The sequence below is a fragment of the Thamnophis elegans genome, chromosome 15, assembly GCF_009769535.1.
Source record: "Thamnophis elegans isolate rThaEle1 chromosome 15, rThaEle1.pri, whole genome shotgun sequence".
In the NCBI taxonomy this organism is placed as follows: Eukaryota; Metazoa; Chordata; class Lepidosauria; order Squamata; family Colubridae; genus Thamnophis; species Thamnophis elegans.
The window spans coordinates 44,557,668-44,577,885 of NC_045555.1; the positions used below are offsets into that span (position 1 = coordinate 44,557,668).

At 44.8% G+C, this 20,218-nt stretch overlaps 1 protein-coding gene across 1 annotated transcript in view; it reads left to right on the plus strand.

Moving 5' to 3' along the window:
* Positions 1-1,326: 1,326 nt before the first annotated feature.
* Positions 1,327-20,218, plus strand: part of KIF20B (kinesin family member 20B) — an 84,507-nt gene continuing 65,615 nt past the window's right edge. Inside the window, exons 1-8 of the mRNA XM_032232352.1 lie at positions 1,327-1,659; positions 10,290-10,437; positions 12,307-12,393; positions 12,504-12,623; positions 12,971-13,109; positions 15,756-15,940; positions 17,027-17,087; positions 18,557-18,745. Of these exons, the coding sequence (XP_032088243.1) occupies positions 10,291-10,437; positions 12,307-12,393; positions 12,504-12,623; positions 12,971-13,109; positions 15,756-15,940; positions 17,027-17,087; positions 18,557-18,745 (928 nt within the window). The 5' untranslated portion in view covers positions 1,327-1,659; position 10,290. The remainder of the gene's footprint in view (positions 1,660-10,289; positions 10,438-12,306; positions 12,394-12,503; positions 12,624-12,970; positions 13,110-15,755; positions 15,941-17,026; positions 17,088-18,556; positions 18,746-20,218) is intronic.

The following is a 20,218-nucleotide window of genomic DNA, read 5'->3' on the forward strand; positions in this document are numbered from 1 at the left end:
ACAGCATTTCCCCCCCCCCTTGCAAAATAAGTTATCCTTCATTCTTTTTCTTCTCCCTCCTCCTCCTTCCCTCCCCCCTCTCTCAAACAGACACACACACACAGAGAAGTTGGATCCCTCCCTCCTTTCCCCTGCTGCCTTCCGATCAAACTTTTTGAATTCCTCCCCCCTCCCCACACACGCACCTTTTCCAGCTGTTTCAGAGAGGATTTCCACTCTGCTTTTGCCTGCTCTGATGAAAGGCCAGAGCTCTGAGTCAGACTGAGCTAGTTGCTCCCAGAGAACTCTAAAAAGCCTCTAAAAATGCCCTCTATAGGAGGCGAGACAACACGTGCCTCCTTTGCATAAGGAATTTTTCGCCTTTTAACCCTTGCTTAACTCTGCTCAAGTGATCATAAAGATAGAGTAAAGGAGGCACGTGGTTCTCTCGCCTCCTCCTGCAGTTAAGCACTAAGCAGACTTATCCACTGTGACTCTGGCAGCAATTAGCTCAGCCTTTTTCCTTTTAAATTTGTTTTTCTTTTCATGATGACAGTGGTGAGGCCCTGCCTCCCCTGACTGCACGTCCCTGAATTGTAGTTAGTTCAGAACCTATAGTCCAGTGCAGGGGTGAGTCCCCTTCGGGGGGGAAAAGGGCGGCATATAAATATAATAAAATCAATCAATCAAATCAAATCAATCAATTCCCCCTGCTGCTACTGCCGTTCTGCTCAGGGACATGCTGGGGGTGTGCCCACTTTGTGCACGCATGTGCTTGAAGTGCGCTATGCGTGCATGCACAGTACTATAAATGCTTTTTTGCACATGCACAGAAGCAAAAAAAACTTCGCCGCAGAAGTTATATAAGTCTAACTGCTATTGCTATTAACTGACCCCAAATGCACATAAGGAGGAATTCTTTGTGTGCCTCTCTTCAATTCCTCCGGGATTGGGCAGCCTATAAATCTAACAAATTAAATTAAATTAAATTAATTTCCTCCTCTTTACTTCGAATAGAGGCTTCTAAGTTTCAACAGCCTCGCAGTTGACCCTGCATTCAAGCCTCTCTTAAGAAGCAAATCCAACAGGACTTCCAAAGATTTGCAAACGCCTGTTTGCAAAAGACCCTCTGCGGGAATTCTGGCCAGAACCGACACGTTGTGTCTCTGTGCCGGTCCTTAAAACCACCGCATCATGCTAGTCCTCATGCTAGTCGGCGAATACGTCCATACCACGAGCCGCAAAGACTTCTACCGCAGAGATAGAAAGAGGGGGGGGAAGAAACTACACTTCCCACGGTCCTTTGCGGCCTAGACGTTTAGCTCCCATCAGCCTTTGCGGCTGGATTTGAAAAAAAACCCGCGATTCAGTTGCCTTAAAGCGAATGACGCGCTTGCTCCGTGCGTGGCTGTGAATGTGGGGTGGGGGGCGTGTGTGTCTGCTGTGCCCCCGACTTTTGCACGGTTTTGAAGCGTGCATTGCAGCGGGGAGAACAATTTTTATCGTGGGGAGAGGAGGAGGAGAAGGTGGATTGTTAATGTAATGGGACGCCAAGGATCCCAGGACGTGATTCCCGATTTCTAGTGTGGGGGAAGAACGGAGCCGCCCCCCCCCCCAACCCCAGATTCCTGACTCGATCCCTTTTTCTCGTCGGTCGCTCCGATAGTTTTGGAAGTAAAAGTAAGTAAACGAAACGCTCCCTTTCGAGAGGAGGAAGGAAGTAGAGAAGGGGGGGGGGAGAAGAAGGAAGGGAAAGGAGAGGAGGGTGGAAGGGAGAGAAAGAGAAGGAGAGAGGGCAGGAAGGGAAGAGGAAGAGTGGCGGAGAGGCAAGGGAAGAAGAAAGAGGTAAGGAGAGGAGGATGGAAAGGAGAGAAAGAGAAGGAGAGGAGGGTGGAAGGGAGAGAAAGAGAAGGAGAGAGGGTAGGAAGGGGAAGGGAGAGAGCAGGAGTAGGGAAGAGGTAAGGGAGGAAGGAAGGGAAAGGAGAGGAGGGTGGAAGGGAGAGAAAGAGAAGGAGAGAGGGTAGGAAGGGGAAGGGAGAGAGCAGGAGTAGGGAAGAGGTAAGGGAAGAAGGAAGGAGAGGAGGAAGGAAGTAGAGAAGGGAGGGAAGAAGGGAGGGAAAGGGGAAGAGGGTGGAAGGGAGAGAAAGAGAAGGAGAGATAGTAGGAAGGGAAGAGGAAGAGTGGAGGAGAGGCAAGGAAAGAAGAAAGAGGTAAGGAGAGGTGGGTGGAAGGGAGAGAAGGAGAAGGAGAGATAGTAGGAAAGGAAGAGGAAGAGTGGAGGAGAGGTAAGGGAAGAAGAAAGAGGTAAGGAGAGGAGGGAGGAAGGGAGCAAAAGAGAAGGAGAGAGGGCCGGAAGGGGAAGAGAGAGAGGGTAGGGGTAGGGGAGAGGTAAGGGAAGAAGGAAGGGGTGGGAAGGAAGTAGAGAAGGAAGGGAGGGAGAAAAGAAAGGGAAAATAAGGTGGTGTCACAACAGGCGCTAGGGATGGTAAACAAAGCAACTCAAACTGTATATCAGTGGTCCCCAACCCCCGGTCCGCGGACCGGTGCCGGGCCGTGGAGTACCTGGCACCGGGCCGCGCAGTGGCCGGGGGCCATGCAACGGCCGACTCTTCACTCATGCAGCGCCGTCGCCGGAGGGGGGGAGCTGCGCGGAAGCACAGGAGCAAGTGAGGCGAGGAGGAAGAATCCCCCGCTACTACACCACCTCCGCCCCCTCCCCGAGTCAGCCGTCCCCTCAGTGAACGCCTCCGCCTCTTTCTCCTTTCTCGCCTCAGTCGGCTCGCCTGGAAGCGAGGCGAGGAGGGGGCGGACCATGCGCTGGAAGCGGAGCCCTTGGAGGCCACTCTCTTTCTTTTTTCGGTCTCGGGAGCCTCGGGCGCCTCTCGGCTCTCCGCAGGGCCTTCCCTCCGCCGAGGGCGCCCGTGGCAGGCGGGGCTGGACGGCGTCCTCCCCCCTCTCGCCGCTTCCCCCGCCACAACACGCCCCTTCTCCGCGAGAAGTTTCTGCCTCGTCGCCTCCCTCTCCCTCCCTCCCTCTCCCCGGGCTTCCACGCCGCCTCCTGTTAAGTTTCATCAGCGGAGACTTTGCTCGGCTCTCTCCCGTGGAAATTAAAGGGAAGTAGCGTCAACACGACCAAGTTGGTGCGGGCGACGAGATAATGTGCTTTTATACCCATAAATCCGAGTTCCCTTCGGTTTCCTCCACTGTGGGCTGTCCTTGAATATATATATACACTTTTTGCAGTTCAAGACCTCCCCCCCCCCCCGCCCAATCTGTAATATATTTCTATCTTTTGTATATTTTGTACATGCTGATATGTTGCATATGTTGCAACCCTTTTTGCAGCCCACGAGAATGCCTGGTTCTGAGCCTCAAAAAACGAGAGTTCTCTTAAGGCTGCAAAAAAGGAATATACTTTGGTCCTTGAAGCGCTTTTCCTGTTATTTGGACATTATATATATACGTACGTACATACGTACGGTATGTATATATGCATGTATGTATGTATGTATATGTATGTATGTATGTATGTATGTATGTATGTATGTATGTATATATATATATATATATATATATATATATATATATATATATATATATATATGTCTGTAGTCCATAATATAGTGATGATTTAAAAAAAAATTAGTTGAGCACATGGAATCTTTTTTCTTTTAGTATATTTTGGAGGTGGGGGCCCACTTTGTTATTTAAGATAGTATCTCCTTTTATATATGGTAGTGAAGATACCTAATACTCCCACCCCCTATTTCCCCCACGACAACCTTGTGAGGTGGGGGGGCTTAGATAGAGTGAATGGGCTTAATACTGTATTCTTTTTACATTGCTATCCTCTGGCTTATTTAATTTTGCCCTTGCTCTTTTTATCTTTGACCTTGATTAATTCAGCTGTTTATTCCTTAAAATCTACATACAAAATGGAAGGTGGGATATGATTCAGGTGTTGAATTGGGAAGGTGGATTTAAAAAGTATGTTTGTATCCCCCCATTTTCGCCCCCCCACCCCTGCGCGCGCTCAGCGGGCCACGGTAAAATTATCAAAGGCTGACTGGTCCGCGGCGATAAAAAGGTTGGGGACCACTGCTGTATATTATAACCTTTTAAATGGGATAACCAAAGTATAAGAATGGCAGAGAAAAAGAATAACTATGTGAATGTATACCTATAATTGTATTTAAAAGAATAAATGATAGTAAGAATATAAAGCACATTATAGGTAAACAATATTTGGTTATAAATAGCTAAGTATAAATAAATATAGAATTGTACATAAAAATGGATAACGAACAAGGAGATTATGAACGCAAGATAGAAATGTATAGAAGGGAAAACACTAACTGCAAAGAAACCAATTCGGAACTGCTGTATGATATACGATGAAACTTCTTGTTCCTATGTTGTTTTGAGTCATGTGTTTGTTTTTGTTGACATGTTTATGTGTTTAAAATAAATAATAAAAAAAAAAACAATGCTCCCTTTCGCCTCCCTGAAAGATACAGCCAGGATTCAGTTCAATTCCAGTTTTATGAAACCCAAAACTGAGTTGGAACTTTTCCTGAATCCTTTTTCTTTTTTAGGTTCACGCGCATTGTTCTGAATATTTGAAACCATATTACAGGGTGGGGCATAACCTTTTCCTAGGGGGTCACAGCAAGATCGACAGCAGTTTACAACTTCCGTGACACCTCATTTTAAAGCCCATAAAAAACTGAATTGAATGAGCTATTAAATGTTAAATTTGCTTTAAGAATGGCTGGAAAATTCGATTCGGAAGAACAAAGGATCATTGACAGAATAAAATGCATTGCCTTTCGAGAGGCTCGCGATGCTGGAGCGACGTTTATCAATCCACCTCGTTTGAATGCTGTTCAAAGGGCTAATGGTGGTCATACTGACTATTAAATCGTGTCAATAAACTCAGTTTTTGATGGGCTTTCGAATGGTGTATGAATTATTTGTGTTGTTATTACAAGTGTTGCTGTGACCCCCTAGGAAAAGGTTATGCCCCGCCCTGTATAATCTATTTGAAAAATAATATATTTGACTGATAATCTTGGAATATTTTCTTTGGTGGAAATGAATTCCTTTATTACCGGTTTAACACCCTGAATTTGCACAGTTTGGGGAGCGGGGTGGGAGGAGTCCGAGTCGATGGCCAGAGGCCCTGTAGTTTTCTTGGCAAGTATTTTCAGAAATAATTGCATTCTTCCTAGGGCTCCAGAGAGCCTCACTGGCCCAAAATTACTCACCTTCCGGTTTCTAACCTGGAATATAACCACTAGACCAAACTCATTAACTTTGGACAATAAAGTTACCTATAAATCAATTGACTTATAACCAAACCCAGTGAGGTTTGCACACTAAGCTCCCTTCCTCATTGCTAAGTAGTAACGCTCTCTGCCCTCCAAACAAAGAATTCCCTCACCATAGTCAAAATTATTCACTAAGGCTGCATTGCTATTACTATTAGTCTTCTCATCGTTCCCATCACCCATCTCCTCCCACTTATGACTGCAGGATTGTAACTTTGTTGCTTGTGTCCTTTTGATTTAAACTGATATTGATTGTTTCCTGATTGCTTATTTGTATCCTGTGACTATCATGAAATGTACCTTGTGATTCTTGACGAATGTATCTTCTCTTTTATGTACACTGAGAGCATATGCACCAAAGACAGATTCCGTGAATGGTGCTGTGCCCGGCTGCAAAGGGGGTTTGCCGGGTGGCCGCTCGTGAGCGTGGTCGCTTCATGGCTGTTGTGTTGCGCTGCTGCGACAGCGCAACACAGACATTCGCACATGAGGCTGTGCCCGGCTCTTTGGGAGCCCTCTCGCAAGACAGCAGCCACCCGGCAACCCCCCTCTTCAGCTGGGAACAGCACTGCTCACCAACCTAGCAGTATCCCAAAGGCGCCAAGCAACGCGATCACCTTTGCCTCCCCCCAGGTTCCCGCGGCTTGGCACCTTCGGGATACCGCTAGGTTGGTGAGCGGCGCTTTGCCTGGCCGGAGGTGGGGGGTTTTCCCGGGGGCTTATATGCGGGGGGGCAGGGGGGGGCTTATATTTTTGCCCACCAGAAAAATGTGGCATGGCTGTATTATGAGGACATGTCGTATTTTCGGGGAAACACGATACTTTCTTCAGAGTTCATCTCCCAGTTGATATCAGGGCAGTTAAAGTCTGTGGCACGACATAACCGCGAACGTCAAAAGCGCGCCGACAAAAGCGCAGTGCTAAAACCGCAATGTCAACAGCGCGCCGACAACAGCGCGCCGACAGAAGTGCGATTTAAGTTAAGGTAAGGTTTAGGGTTAGGTTTAGGGTTAGGTTTAGGGTTATGTTACAGCGCGCTTCTGTCGGCGCGCTGTTGTCGGCGCGCTTCAGCGCTCATTCGTCTCCGCGGTTTTGACGGCGCGGTTTTGACGGCGCGGTTTTGACGGCGCGGTTTAGTCACACACGCTTTTGTCGTACGCGCATTTGTGGTGGAACCGTTAAAGTCACCCATTACTATTATGGTATGTTTCCTACATACATTCGTTAGCTGTTTAGCAAAAAGTTCATCTTCTACTTGATTGGGTGGTCTGTAGTACATGCCTACAGCAATGTCCTTCTTTTTTCCTTTTATATTGACCCATATGGATCCTGGGATGTTTTCATCCTTGGTGGTTTTTTTTTTTGGATTTCTGTAAAGATGTAGTGATTTTTTTATGTATAATGCAACTCCATGTCTGGTCTGCTTCTTTTGAATAGTTTGTATTCTTCCATCAGTACATTCCAGTGATGAGTTTCATCCCAATATGGTTCAGGAATGGCAACTATATCATATTTACCAGTACTTCGAATTCCCCCTGTTCCCCCCAAACTTTGAGCACTTGAGTATGGGTATTTTAATGCTTTATGGGTCTTGGGGATGTTTCTTATATCTCCTATTTTGCTACTGGGATTTCCATCCTTCCCGTCACTCTACTTCATTAGGTTTTTCCTATTTTTTCTTCGTTATTCCCTACCTCCTTGTATAATTGGTAGTGCTTTTTCCTTTGAATTAGTTTCTAAAGTTCTTGAAGATTGCCCGCCCTCCCCTTCAATTTTAGTTTAAAGGCCTTCTGATAAGATGAGCCAGTCGTTTTTTGAAATAATAATATAATATAATATAATATAATATAATATAATATAATATAATATAATATAATATAATATAATATAATATAATATAATAGGCCTAAACAAGTATAGTTAGTTGCGCCCCTTCCTAGATCGGGATGCTCTGTGCACAGTCACTCATGGAGCCGAGGTGGTGCAGTGGTTAGAGTGCAGCACTGCAGGCCACTTCAGCTGACTGCAGTTCGGCTGTTCAAATCTCACCAGGCTCAAGGTTGACTCAGCCTTCCATCCTTCCGAGGTGGGTGAAATGAGGACCCGGACTGTGGGGATGATATGCTGACTCTGTAAACCGCTTAGAGAGGGCTGAAAGCCCTATGAAGCGGTATATAAGTCTAACTGCTATTGCTATTGCTATGCCCTCGTCCTTTCTTGCCTGGACTACTGTAACGCTCTCTACATGGGGCTGCCCTTGAAGAGCACCCGGAGGCTTCAACTGGTCCAGAATGCGGCTGTGCGGGTTATCATGGGGGCACCTAGGTGCTCCCATGTTACACCCCTTTTAGGCGGCCTGCACTGATTGCCGGTTGTCTTCTGGGTGCGATTCAAGGTACTAATTATGACCTTTCAAGCGCTCCATGGCTTAGGCCCAGGGTACCTGCGAGACCACCTACTGCCACCGGTAGCTTCCCACCGTCCAGTGCGATCCCACAGAGTTGGCCTCCTCAGGGTGCCGTCGGCCAGACAGTGTCAGCTAGCGACCCCCAGGGGGAGATCCTTCTCTGTGGGAGCGCCTTCCCTCTGGAATGAGCCGCCCCCGGAGCTTCGCATAATCCCCGTCCTCCGGTCCTTCTGACGCGCCCTAAAAAGTTGGCTTTTCCAGCAAGCCAGCCTGGCCTGAACAAAACAAAATAAATTATTGATCACTGTTAATTTTAACTCGAATTTGTTTAAAAAAAAATGTCATTGTCAATTTTAATTGGGTTTGGGATATTCTATTTAATTTTTTTAAAAAAACTTTTGTATTATGTGTTTCTTTTAATTTGGTACGCTGCCCTGAGCCCTTGGGAGAAGCACGGCATATAAATCTAATAAACCATAAACCTAATAAACCATAATAGCTAGTGGCAGCGATAAGGGACCAAAAGGCAAGACAGCAAAGCTGCAGACTTTGGGGTGAGCACTATGAACCTAATAGGGGCTGCTTCTCAATAAACAGTCTTTGGAATGAGTTGTATATTCCTTTTGGACAAAATGCTATAGACGTGGCAGCCCTTCAAGGTAGACCAGGCTAAGAAAGGACCCAAATACCGTGTACATCAGTAATACCTTCATTGTAAAGCTTTCGAAACAAAACCTTCCAGGTCTGAATGTGTTTCTGGTTTTGTTCATGTTGTGTGATCTAAGGAGGGATTTGTCTGAGAATAGAATAGAATGGAATAACAGAGTTGGAAGGGACCTTGGAGGTCTTCTAGTCCAACCCCCTGCTTAGGCAGGAAACACTACACCACTTCAGACAAATGGTTATCCAACCTCTTCTTAAAAACTTCCAGTGTTGGAGCATTCATAACTTCTGTATTTATTTATTTATTTTAAGTATACTTTTTTTATTTTCCACTTTCATAACATACAATCACATGTATACTATTACATAGCTAGTATCCTATTGTATTAAGTAGTAATTACATCAGTTCCTCTTGTCATCAACGCCCAGAAAGATAAAAACCCATTATTAGCTCTTCTGCTCTCCATACACCTCTTTCTTCTACCTCTCTCCTACCTCCTTTCTTCCCTCCATCATCCTTTCCTGCTCTACTTCCCCTTCCTTTCTCCTTCTCCTCTCTCTTCATTCCACTTCTCCTGATCCTCCTCATCTTCCCCCCTTACCCTCTCTCCTATCCCTCTCTTCCCATCTTTCTTCTCTCCTCCGTTTCCCACTCTTCCTTTTTTTGGTGTATTTCAGCTTCTGAGCATTCATAACTTCTGGAGGCAAGTTGTTCCACTGATTAATTGTTCTAACGGTCAGGAAATTTCTCCTGGGTTCTAGGTTGCTTCTCTCCTTGATTAGCTTTTCCCATCAAAACCTTGTTTTGCACATTATGTTACGCACTGTTATTCAGAATGGGACAGCATAGAAGTTTAATAAATGGTTGTTGTTATAAATGCTCTTTGTACTGCCAATGATTAGAATTGTTGTGGGGAAAAAATAAGAGGGGGAAGATCTGCTGATGTTGATGTTTGATGTTTAATGAATTTATAGGCCGCCCAATCCCGAAGGACTCCGGGCGGCTTACAACAATACATTTAAAAAATAGAAATTAAAAACACAGAAACATTTATTAAAAAGACCACAACGTACACCCAGTCTAAATCGGGGCTGGAACTCAATCGTGAGTTTAACAGCCCGGGGCCTGCCGGGATAGCCAGGTCTTAAGAGCCTTATGGAAGGCCATGAGAGTGGGTAGGGTCCAGATCTCTGGGGGGAGTTTATTCCAAAGGGTCGGAGCGGCTACAGAGAAGGCCCTCCCCCGGGTAGTTGCCAGCCGACATTGTCTGGCTGACGGCACCCGGAGAAGGCCCTCCCTGTGCGATCTTATCAGTCGTTGGGAAGTATGTGGCAGAAGATGGTCCCGCAGATATCCGGGTCCTAAGCCATGTAGGGCTTTAAAGGTGATAACCAGCACCTTGAATTGCGCCCGGAGACCAATAGGAAGCCAGTGCGGCTCGCGGAGGATAGGTGTGATGTGGGTGTACCTTGGTACACCCAATATCGCTCGCGCGGCTGCATTCTGGACATTCTGGACTAATTGTAATCTCCGAACACTTTTCAGGGGTAGCCCCATGTAGAGCTGCATGTGTTTGTAAAAATACATCTATGCTGTAATTGTCAACTTTACAGTGCCTTGGTTAACCTTGGTTAAGAGCCAAGGTGGCGCAGTGGTTAAATGCAGCACTGCAGGCTACTGCTAGATCAGCAGGTCAGCGGTTCAAATCTCACCGGCTCAGGGTTGACTCAGCCTTCCATCCTTCCGAGGTGGGTAAAATGAGGACCCAGATTGTTGGGGGCAATATGCTGACTCTCTGTAAACCGCTTAGAGAGGCCTGAAAGGCCTATGAAGCGGTATATAAGTCTACTGCTATTGCTATTGCTATTGCTAACCTACCTTCAAATTCCTTTTTTTTGTATTCTAATAGAATGGAGGCAGATCTGGATAAACAGGCAGTGTCGAGACCTTCCTTTCTTTCAGCAGTTGAGCTGTCTCCAAGGACCGGACCTGTGGATGCTATGGATGTTAAAAAAAATCTATACGGTGATTTTTCTTCAACTTTCAATACAAGCCAGGTAAGAGAACAAACACTGGAAATGTATTTACTCAGTTTCTATGACCACCCATATCAAAGTCAAGTGACTTTTGGGGTGATGAACAATCATAAATCAATTAAAATCAATTGCAAACATTATGCAGTTTAGCAATAGCAATAGCAGTTAGACTTATATACCGCTTCATAGGGCTTTCAGCCCTCTCTAAGCGGTTTACAGAGTCAGCATATCGCCCCCAACAACAATCCGGGTCCTCATTTTACCCACCTCGGAAGGATGGAAGGCTGAGTCAACCTATCTATCTAACTATCTATCTATCTATCTATCTATCTATCTATCTATCTATCTATCTATCTATCTATCTATCTATCTATCTATCTATCTATGTATCATCTATCTATCACCTATCTATTGATCAATCTATCGATCTATCAATCTATGATCTATCTATGTATCTATACCTACCCACCTACATCTCTCTCTCTTTTTCTACCTATCATCTATCTAGCAATAGCAATAGTTAGACTTATATACCGCTTCATAGGGCTTTCAGCCCTCTCTAAGCGGTTTACAGAGTCAGCATATCGCCCCCAACAATCTGGGTCCTCATTTCACCCACCTCGGAAGGATGGAAGGCTGAGTCAACCCTGAGCCGGTGAGATTTGAACAGCCGAACTGCAGAATTGCAGTCAGCTGAAGTAGCCTGCAGTGCTGCATTTAACCACTGCGCCACCTCGGCTCATAGTACAGTATGTACAGCAGCTAAGAAAAATTATAATCAGTAGATGTTATTATGAACTGGAAACAGGCTCTTAACACAAACGAGATCTCCTTTTTTTTCCCCTCAAAGATCCTGTTTCACAGGGAGAGGAAGATTTTTTAAAAAGAAAAGTCTTAAATATTACCATGGAAATTATGGCTTAGGAAATTTGAGTAAATGTGGTAGTATGGATTTCATAGTTTGATTTCACTAGTCATTTGTTCGCAGCAGACTTAACACAGTTTGAATCTTTATTTTTTTTTAAAAGTTGTATTACAGGAGAGAGTCCAGTCCAATGTTACTTTGAGGTAATTTGGATGGGGATTACAGGGCAATAAATTATTGTTTAAGTAGATCGTCAGGGCTTCATCTGGTAGTTTGTTGTTAGGGTAGAAAAGCACGTAGTTGCTGTTTTGCTGCTGCAAAAGACACACCTGAAAATATGGCGGCAAAAATCAACACTAGGATAACATATTCCAGAAATTATAGCAATAGCAGTTAGACTTATATACCGCTTCATAGGGCTTTCAGCCCTCTCTAAGTGGTTTACAGAGTCAGCCTATCGCCCCCCACAGTCCGGGTCCTCATTTCACCCACCTCGGAAGGATGGAAGGCTGAATCAACCTTGAGCCGGTGAGATTTGAACCGCTGAACTGCAGATAACAGTCATCTGAAGTGGCCTGCAGTACTGCACCCTAACCACTGCGTCACCTCGGCTCTTATGTGGAACCAAATGGGGAGCGCCATCTGCCCTTAAATTTAAGTGTTATCATTTTCAGTGGTCAAGCCTTGAGCTACATTCAAAGACTTAAAATCTTGAGACAGTAGTGCAATGCCCTTTTTAAAACAGCTGACAGTAGTATTTTGCAGGCTGTCATGTTGCACAAAAATGAGAGATATTAATATAGTACGTTTAGGATAAGCTGGTGGGCTTTTTCATAGTGAAGAACCAATAAAGGTTTGCTATAATTGAAATATTTATTCACTGCGTACAGGAGAGATGAAGAGAAAGGAGATGACTAGGAAAAGGCTTGACTAAGGGGGAAAAAACTTCTGTGCAGTTGTAAGTTTGGGGCATTCGAAAATCATTGGGCACGAACCAGATTTTTATCCCTTTTTCTTTTCCTTAGAGAGAGAGCCTGGAATCCAAAGAACGAATTCACGTTTGTCTTCGAGTCAAACCAATTTTAGAGTTGGAAAAAGAACATGATGCTGAGGTATCGTTCAGCCGAAAGAGCTAAAAGCAAAACTTCATTAAAATTATGCTATCTGCCTGGCTCTAAAGGATTCATCCCCCTCTCTCCCCCTCCCCTCATTTTTCTTATAGGGTTGTGTTTCTGTGGTTGACTCAACAAGTATTATATTAAAAGCTCCTAAGGGCTCCAAGACATTTCGTCTTAGTGAAAAAAACCTGCGGCAACTGGTGCAGAAATTTACTTTTTCCCAGGTATGGCCAGCTTCCTGATCAGTGATATGAAAGTTGGAGGGGGGGGGGGGCGAAAGAAAGGGTGTATGGAGGGTCGAAGAGGTACATTGGGTTTCTATTTTTGGGGGTATTATTGACAAGAGGAATGGCTGTGTTTATTGTTTAAAGTTATAAGGCCCCGGTTCTGCACAGTATATATGTGACTGTATGAAAATGGAAAATAAAAACACATTAAAAAAAAAAAAGAAATTGTTATGCATGTTTAACAGATATTTAACAATTAAGCTTTTAAAAGTGAAGACTCAATGTGTTTTCTGCAGTTTTTATAATTGAAAACTTAAAAGGCCTTTCTTGTATTTTTTTTTTAGGTATTTGGGCCCAAAACAACACAAGAAGAACTCTTCAATGGTGCTGTGAAGCAGCCTATGTTAGATTTCCTAAGGGGACACAGTCGGCTAATATTCACTTACGGTGTTACAAATGCTGGGAAAACCCACACCTACCGGGGTACATTTGAAAATCCCTGATTTATTTAAGCTGTACATTTCAGCTAAGCTTGCTTATTGTTCTCTTAGTGGCGCACAAGAATTGCACAGTTCTGGCTGTTACTTTTTTGGGGGGATATTTAGATTTGAGAAGATGAAAAGTTCAGACTTTTCTGCTTTTCATTAGTAGCAGCTTCAAAGCCTTAAGCCGTCTTTCTGGGTTTCAAATAGATGGCAGAGATTGGGTCTTCTTGCATGTAAAATGTGCCCTTTACTATTCAGCTGGAGCCCTTTCACTCAGCTGAAGGAAGGCACCCTTCTTGAATTCAATAACAACAATAGCAATAGCAGTTAGACTTATATACCGCTTCATAGGGCTTTCAGCCCTCTCTAAGCGGTTTACAGAGTCAGCATATCACCCCCAACAACAATCCGGGTCCTCATTTTACCCACCTCGGAAGGATGGAAGGCTGAGTCAACCCTGAGCCGGTGAGATTTGAACCGCCGAACTGCCGAACTGCAGTCAGCTGAAGTAGCCTGCAGTGCTGCATTTAACCACTGCGCCACCTCGCCTCCTATATTGGCTCCTATAAATGTGCCAATCTATGTATTTAAGGGATGCGGTGCTAAGAGGCTGAGCTTGTCGATCAGAAAGGTTGGCAGTTCGGCGGTTTGAATCCCTAGCGCCGCGTAACGGAGTGAGCTCCCGTTACTTGTTCCAGCTGCTGCCAATCTAGCAGTTCGAAAGCATGTAAAAATACAAGTAGAAATATAGAAACCACCTTTGGTGGGAAAGTTAAGAAGCGTTCTGTGTGCCTCTGACATTTAGTCATTCCGGCCACATGACTACGGAGATGTCTTTGGACAGCGCTGGCTCTTCGGCTTTGACACGGAGATGAACACCGCCCCCTAGGGTCAGGAACAACTAGCACATATGTCCGAGGGGAACCTGTATCTTTACCTTTATGTATGTAAGATGAAAAGTAAGCCAGGATCTAACATAGCAATGGTGCTTTAGTCTTAAACTCCTCAGCTGCCTTAACCAAGTGATCATCTTTTAGCATTATCATTGGTAATAAGGAATGAATAAATCCAGGAATCGGAAGGGTGTGTTCCATTTCCCCATGCTGGCCATGTCAGTGTTGATACATTTGGTCAGGAAAAAATGCAAATAGCTAAAAAAAACGCAACTATCCCAGAACCCACAAGTATTTTTCACTAGGAGGTGAGGAGGAGAGAAAAGACCAAGGAAACATTTTCCATCTAAATGATATAATGCTAAATAAATGAGTTGCATTCCTTGAATGATTTGCATTATTTAGTTTAGTTTAGTTTAGTTTATTTGGTCTTGTAGACCAAATAAAGAGAGCCGAGGTGGTGCAGTGGTTAGGGTGCAGTACTGCAGGCCACTTCAGCTGACTCTTATCTGCAGTTCAGCGGTTCTAATCTCACCGGCTCAAAGGTTGACTCAGCCTTCCATCCTTCCGAGGTGGGTGAAATGAGGACCCGGATTGTTGGGGGCGATATGCTGACTCTGTAAACCGCTTAGAGAGGGCTGAAAGCCCTATGAAGCGGTATATAAGTCTAACTGCTATTGCTATTGTATGCTGCCCACTCCCGAAGGACTCCGGGCGGCTTACAATAAACAAGGGAAGGGGATAAATAGACAAAACAACACTTTAAAATACGCAACATTCACAATTACCGTGGGGCTGGATATTTCACAAGCCCCCCAGCCTGCTGGAGCAGCCAGGACTTGGTGGCTTTGCGGAAGGCCGGGAGGGTAGTAAGGGCCCGGATCTCCACGGGGAGGTCATTCCAGAGGGCTGGAGCTGCAACAGAGAAGGCCCTCCCCCGGGGGTGTCGCCAGCCGACATTGGCATTATTTCTGTTTTTGGTGACAAAGAAATTATCAATACATATAACCTGGAAGTAAGACCCACTAAGGGATGTGGTGGCTCCAGTGGCTAAGACGCTGAGCTTGTCGATCAGAAGATCGGCAGTTCAACGGTTCGAATCCCTAGTGCCATGTAGTGGAGCGAGCTCCCGTTAATAGTCCCAGCTTCTGCCAACCTAGCAGTTCGAAAGGACGTAAAAATGCAAGAAGAAAAATAGGGACCACCTTGGGTGGGAAGGTAACAGCGTTCCGTGTGTCTTTGGCGTTTAGTCATGCTGGCCCCGTGACCACGGAGACGTTTTCGGACAGCGCTGGCTCTTCGGCTTTGAAACGGAGATGAGCACCTCCCCCTAGAGTCAGGAACGGCTAGCACATATGTGCGAGGGGAAACTTTACCATTACCTAAGACCCACTGAATGCAAATAGAGCTCACTCTTAGGATGAGTTAAGTAAGTTCAAAGCAGTATAAGAACACTTGGTGCCTTATGTCAACTTAAAAGCGAAGCAAGTCGATATTTACTTTCTGTTGTAAAACTATTGTATTTACCTGTAGGATGGCTCCAGTTCAGCCTTCTGTAACCCGGATCCGACAAATATTTTGGATTTCCTTGGCCAGCAGTTATAGAGGCCAGGGTCTAGCATATATGGACAGCAAAGGTTGTGGGATAATGACAGCCATCCAAAATATATTTAGTTCAGAAAGCTCAGCCTTTCTTTATCTCTTTTCCAACAACTTGGGATTCTACCTAAGTCTTAAATTCTATACGCCAGGTACCGATGAAGATAGAGGCATTCTCCCCAGGATTCTGGATATGGTATTTCAAAGCATTGGAGACAAGCTGCACCCAGACGCGAATCTCAAACCCCATCGATGTAGAGAGTATAAAAATCTCTCCAAAGAAGAAGTGCGCGGAGAAATAGCTCTAAAAAATTCATTGCTTCGCCTCCTGAAAGAGGTATTGTGACTCAACCCCCCCCCCCCCACACACACAGACACACCAAAGCAAACTTTTTAGCAGCTTTTTAGTTGAATAAACCCAGACAAACTTATGTGTTTGACAATAAAGAAGCATTTAGTGGACTAATGACAAGGAGTAAATAGAATATTGCCCAATTGTTGGATTAATGCATATGCCGCTCCCCTCCGCCCCATCAGTTTGCGTGGTGTTCAGGGGTTACATTAAATTTCACGGACACCCCACACGTTAGGTCAGAGGTCTTCAAACTTGACAACTTTTAAGACTTGGCTGGATTAATCTTCTTTGTTTTAAGATATTTTAGACTGTGTTTGTTAAAAAGCTATACCGTGTACGGGCTCTGGGAAGTCGGGGGGAGGGAAGGGAGGTGGGGTTTTAGGGGGCGGGGGGGAGGGGGGAAATATAATATGTGTTAGATCTTAAAGCACATGATTGCACTCGTATACTGTGGCTCTTTAATGTTAGTGTAAAAATAGGACAAGCTGAACATATCGATAGATAATAGAAATACACTGAAGGGAGGAGTAGAGCGAAAGAAGAAAGAGGGGTAGAGAGGGTGGGAGAGAGGATTGGAGGCAGGAGGAGAAGGAAGGGAGGGAATGTATTGGGAGGGAGGAGTGATAGAGGGGGAGGGGAAGTAGGAAGTAAAGGGGAATGTTGGAAGGAAGAACGAAAGTTGGAGGGGGGTGAAAGAGGGTGTATGGTGGGTCAAGGTGGTATATTGGGTTTGTATTTTGGGGGGTATTGTCTATAAAAGGGAAGGCTGTGTTTATTATTCAATGTTATATGCCCCGGTTATGCACAGTATACATGTGATTGTATGGAATGAAATGGAAATAAACATATTAAAAAAAAAAAGGCTTGGCTGGAGAATTCTGGGAGTTGAAGTCCCACAAGTCTTGAAAGTTGCCAAGTGTGAGGACCTTTGCATAAGGTGAATGTTCTGTGATCTGATTTTATTTGTTTTTATCTATTGGGGGATATTAGGATACAAGGGATGATGGAGAGAGACCTGCGACAAAACATTTGTGGTAACCCAAATTTTGTTCCTGACTTAATTTTCAGGTAGATTGTCACAGCAACAGTAGTAGTAGAACAACAACAACAACAACAGATAATCGTGAAGGTAAGTTAGGTTGTTCACACTCATTTGCTAAACCATGGTTTACTGAAAGAGGATTGGGTTCACAAATAATGCTCAGCTGGTGTCACCAAGGCCATCTTGGCTTTGGAATAGTGTGATGGGACGAATCTTCAAGAGATTGGTAGGATCAAGATAAAGTGAACGAAGTCCCGACAATTTCTGCAAATATTACACTGTGCCAACCGCAAAGTCTGGGTCTGCATAACATGTGAAGCCCTAATCAAGCATTATTGATATTAGTGTAAAAAGTGAATGTTGCTACCGGTTGTGGTCACGTTGTTGAGTTCGTTGCTGTAGCTAGAGCAGAGTCTAAGACAAACCTGATTTCATTGAGGGCCGTATTCGGGTGGGTGTGGCCAGGTCGACATCAATCGTGTCGGGGACACCTGTGGTGGCCAAGTGCTAAGGCAGCGTAACCCGACAAAAGAGTGATCGTCAAAAGCGGGCCGACGAAACCGCGGCGATAAAAGCCGCGACGTCATAAAACCGCGCCCACAACAACGCGCCCACAAAAGCGCGCCCACAAAAGCGCAATTTCAGTTAAGGTAAGGGTTACGTTCAGGGTTAGGTTTAGGGATTTCAGTTAAGGTTTGGTTTAGGGTTAGGGTTAGAACTCGCGGTTATTACTTGTTTGTTGAAGGCGCGCTTTTGTCGGCGCGCTGTTGTCGGCGCGCTTCTGCGCTCATTCGTCGGCGCGATTTAGAACTCACGGTTTTCTCACTGCGGTTTTGCCGGTCGCACTTTTGTGGAGCGTGCATTTGTCGGTGAACCCTAAGGCAGGACTTCCCTGAGGCCCTCCCTCACTCATTATAATCTATCTTCCTTCCTTCCTTCCTTCCTTCCTTCCTTCCTTCCTTCCTTCCTTCCTTCCTTTGCTACCTACCTACCTGCCTGCCTGCCTACCTACCTACCTTCCATCCTCTTGTTTTTCCTTCCCTCTTCATTCTCCTTTCTTCTTCCTTCTCTTCTTTCCTTATTTTTCCTTCCTTGCTCTCTTCCCCTCTTTTCCTTTGTCTTCCTCTTTCCCTTTCTCCTTCTCTGTCCCTTCTTGCATGCTCAAATGCAAAAGGGTAAATAACTTCTCCTTTTGTTTTATTTTTTACTTTGTTTTGCTAGCCCTTGGCCAGTGAAAACGGAGCTCAGGGAGGCCATGTGCAACCCTCCCAAGCTCGGTTTTTAGGTTTAGGTTTATTAGATTTATATGCCGCCTTTCTCCCAAGGACTCAGGGCAGGCGCGCCACAGGCTGGTCCTTTGCTGTTTCCACGGTTGCCCCACCGGCCGGATCTAAGCACCCCATGGACCGGATCCAGCCCCTAGGACTGGTGTTTGACACCCCTGGTCTAAGAGCTAACTCTGTGATACATCCAAGCTGGGGTTATATCTACCATACCAATTGCCCGCTACTGAATAATATGGTTTTACATGATAACTTACTCCAATCTTTTGCCAGATAAGAAAGAAGCAGAAGCAGACCAGTCTGTCCTCGAAGAGCAGAGAAATGTAAAATATTCCCTTTGGGTCTCTTTCTGTGAAATTTACAACGAGTCCATTCATGACTTGTTGCTTCCAATATCTCATGACAAGAGGAGAAAAATGCTGCGCCTGGCTCAGGATATAAAAGGTTATTCCTATGTAAAAGGTAATGAAATGTTTAGCAATTGCGTGACCCGTAAAAACCGCGGTCCACTAAAGTGCGCCCGATCAAAGCGCGTACGTGACGTCATCAGCAGCGCGACAAATAAAATTAAAAATAAATTAAAATAAAATTAAAGCAAGTCAATTCACATAAAGTTAGGGTTAGGGTTAGGTTAAGGGTTAGCGTTAGGTTTAGGGTTAGGGTTAGGGTTAGGTTAAGGGTTAGGTTTGGGGGGGTTAGGGTAAGGTTTTCGCGTTAATTTTAAATTTACCGCTCACAGCGTGCCGTTTTCGTCGCGCTGTGATGACGTCACGTACGCGCTTTCGTCGCGCGCGCTTTAGTCTACCGCGGATTTGTGGTGGAACCAGCAATTGATCATAATTTCAATAACTTACAAATGCTGTCCTTTTTCAATATGAGATGGGCTTCCTTTGGTTAAAATTATGCGTCAAATTATGCTATCTATCCATCCATCCATCCACCACCCACCACCCCTACATACATAATTGTAAAGTGGATAATATGATACAGGTTAATATTTTGATTCTTTGACTTTTACCTTCACTTGTTAAAACACTTTATTTGGAATTTCTTTATATAATGAGTAGATTTAATTTGTTCCATTGTTTTAAAACAAATCTTGCTATTTAGCAATTCAGAGATGCAGACTATTATCTTAAAAGCACCTCTACGAACAATTATTAACTCTTCATTGGCATTTATCAGGATAAATGCCGGCTGGCGACGCCTAGGTGTAGGGCCTTCTCTGTTGCCGCTCCGGCCCTATGGATTCAGCTGCCCCCAGAGATCCGGGCCCCGCCCACTCTCATGGCCTTTCGCAAAGCTATTAAAACCTGGCTTTTCCGGCAGGCCTGGGGCTGTTGACCTCTGGATTGAGGTCCAGCCCTCCCCCCCTCTGATTGGGTGTATGTTGTGCTTTTTCTTAACTTTGTTGTGTCTTATTGTTTTAATTCTTTTTTAATATTTTTCATTTCTGTAAGCCGCCCGGAGTCCTTCGGGATTGGGCGGCCTAGAAATCAAATAAATGAAATAAATGCCAATGAAGGTCACTGCTTATGTAATAGTTTTTGTTCAACTTGCTTCCAAAGGGAAGATTCCAAGAAAATTCATGCAGGTTGACATATATTTTATAACATCTTAATTCTTTGCATGAGCCGATAGGGTGTCTTGATGGGCATGGAAATGTATCCCGTCTTCTTGCTAATTTCCCTCCACGATTATTTCCTCTTTAAAAAGTGTAAGATCTTAGTCACATACAACTGAAGTTCCAACAGGTCAATTAGCTATGTGGGGAAAAGTTCCTGTTCTTGAAGCTTATTTACATCCTCCATGTATGTCTAATCTAGAACCAGCCAATGTGTAAAGTAACACCGTATTTTTCAGAGCATAAGACGCACTCCCCCACCCCCTAAAAGAGGGTGAAAATATATGCGTGTCTTATACACCGAATGTAGT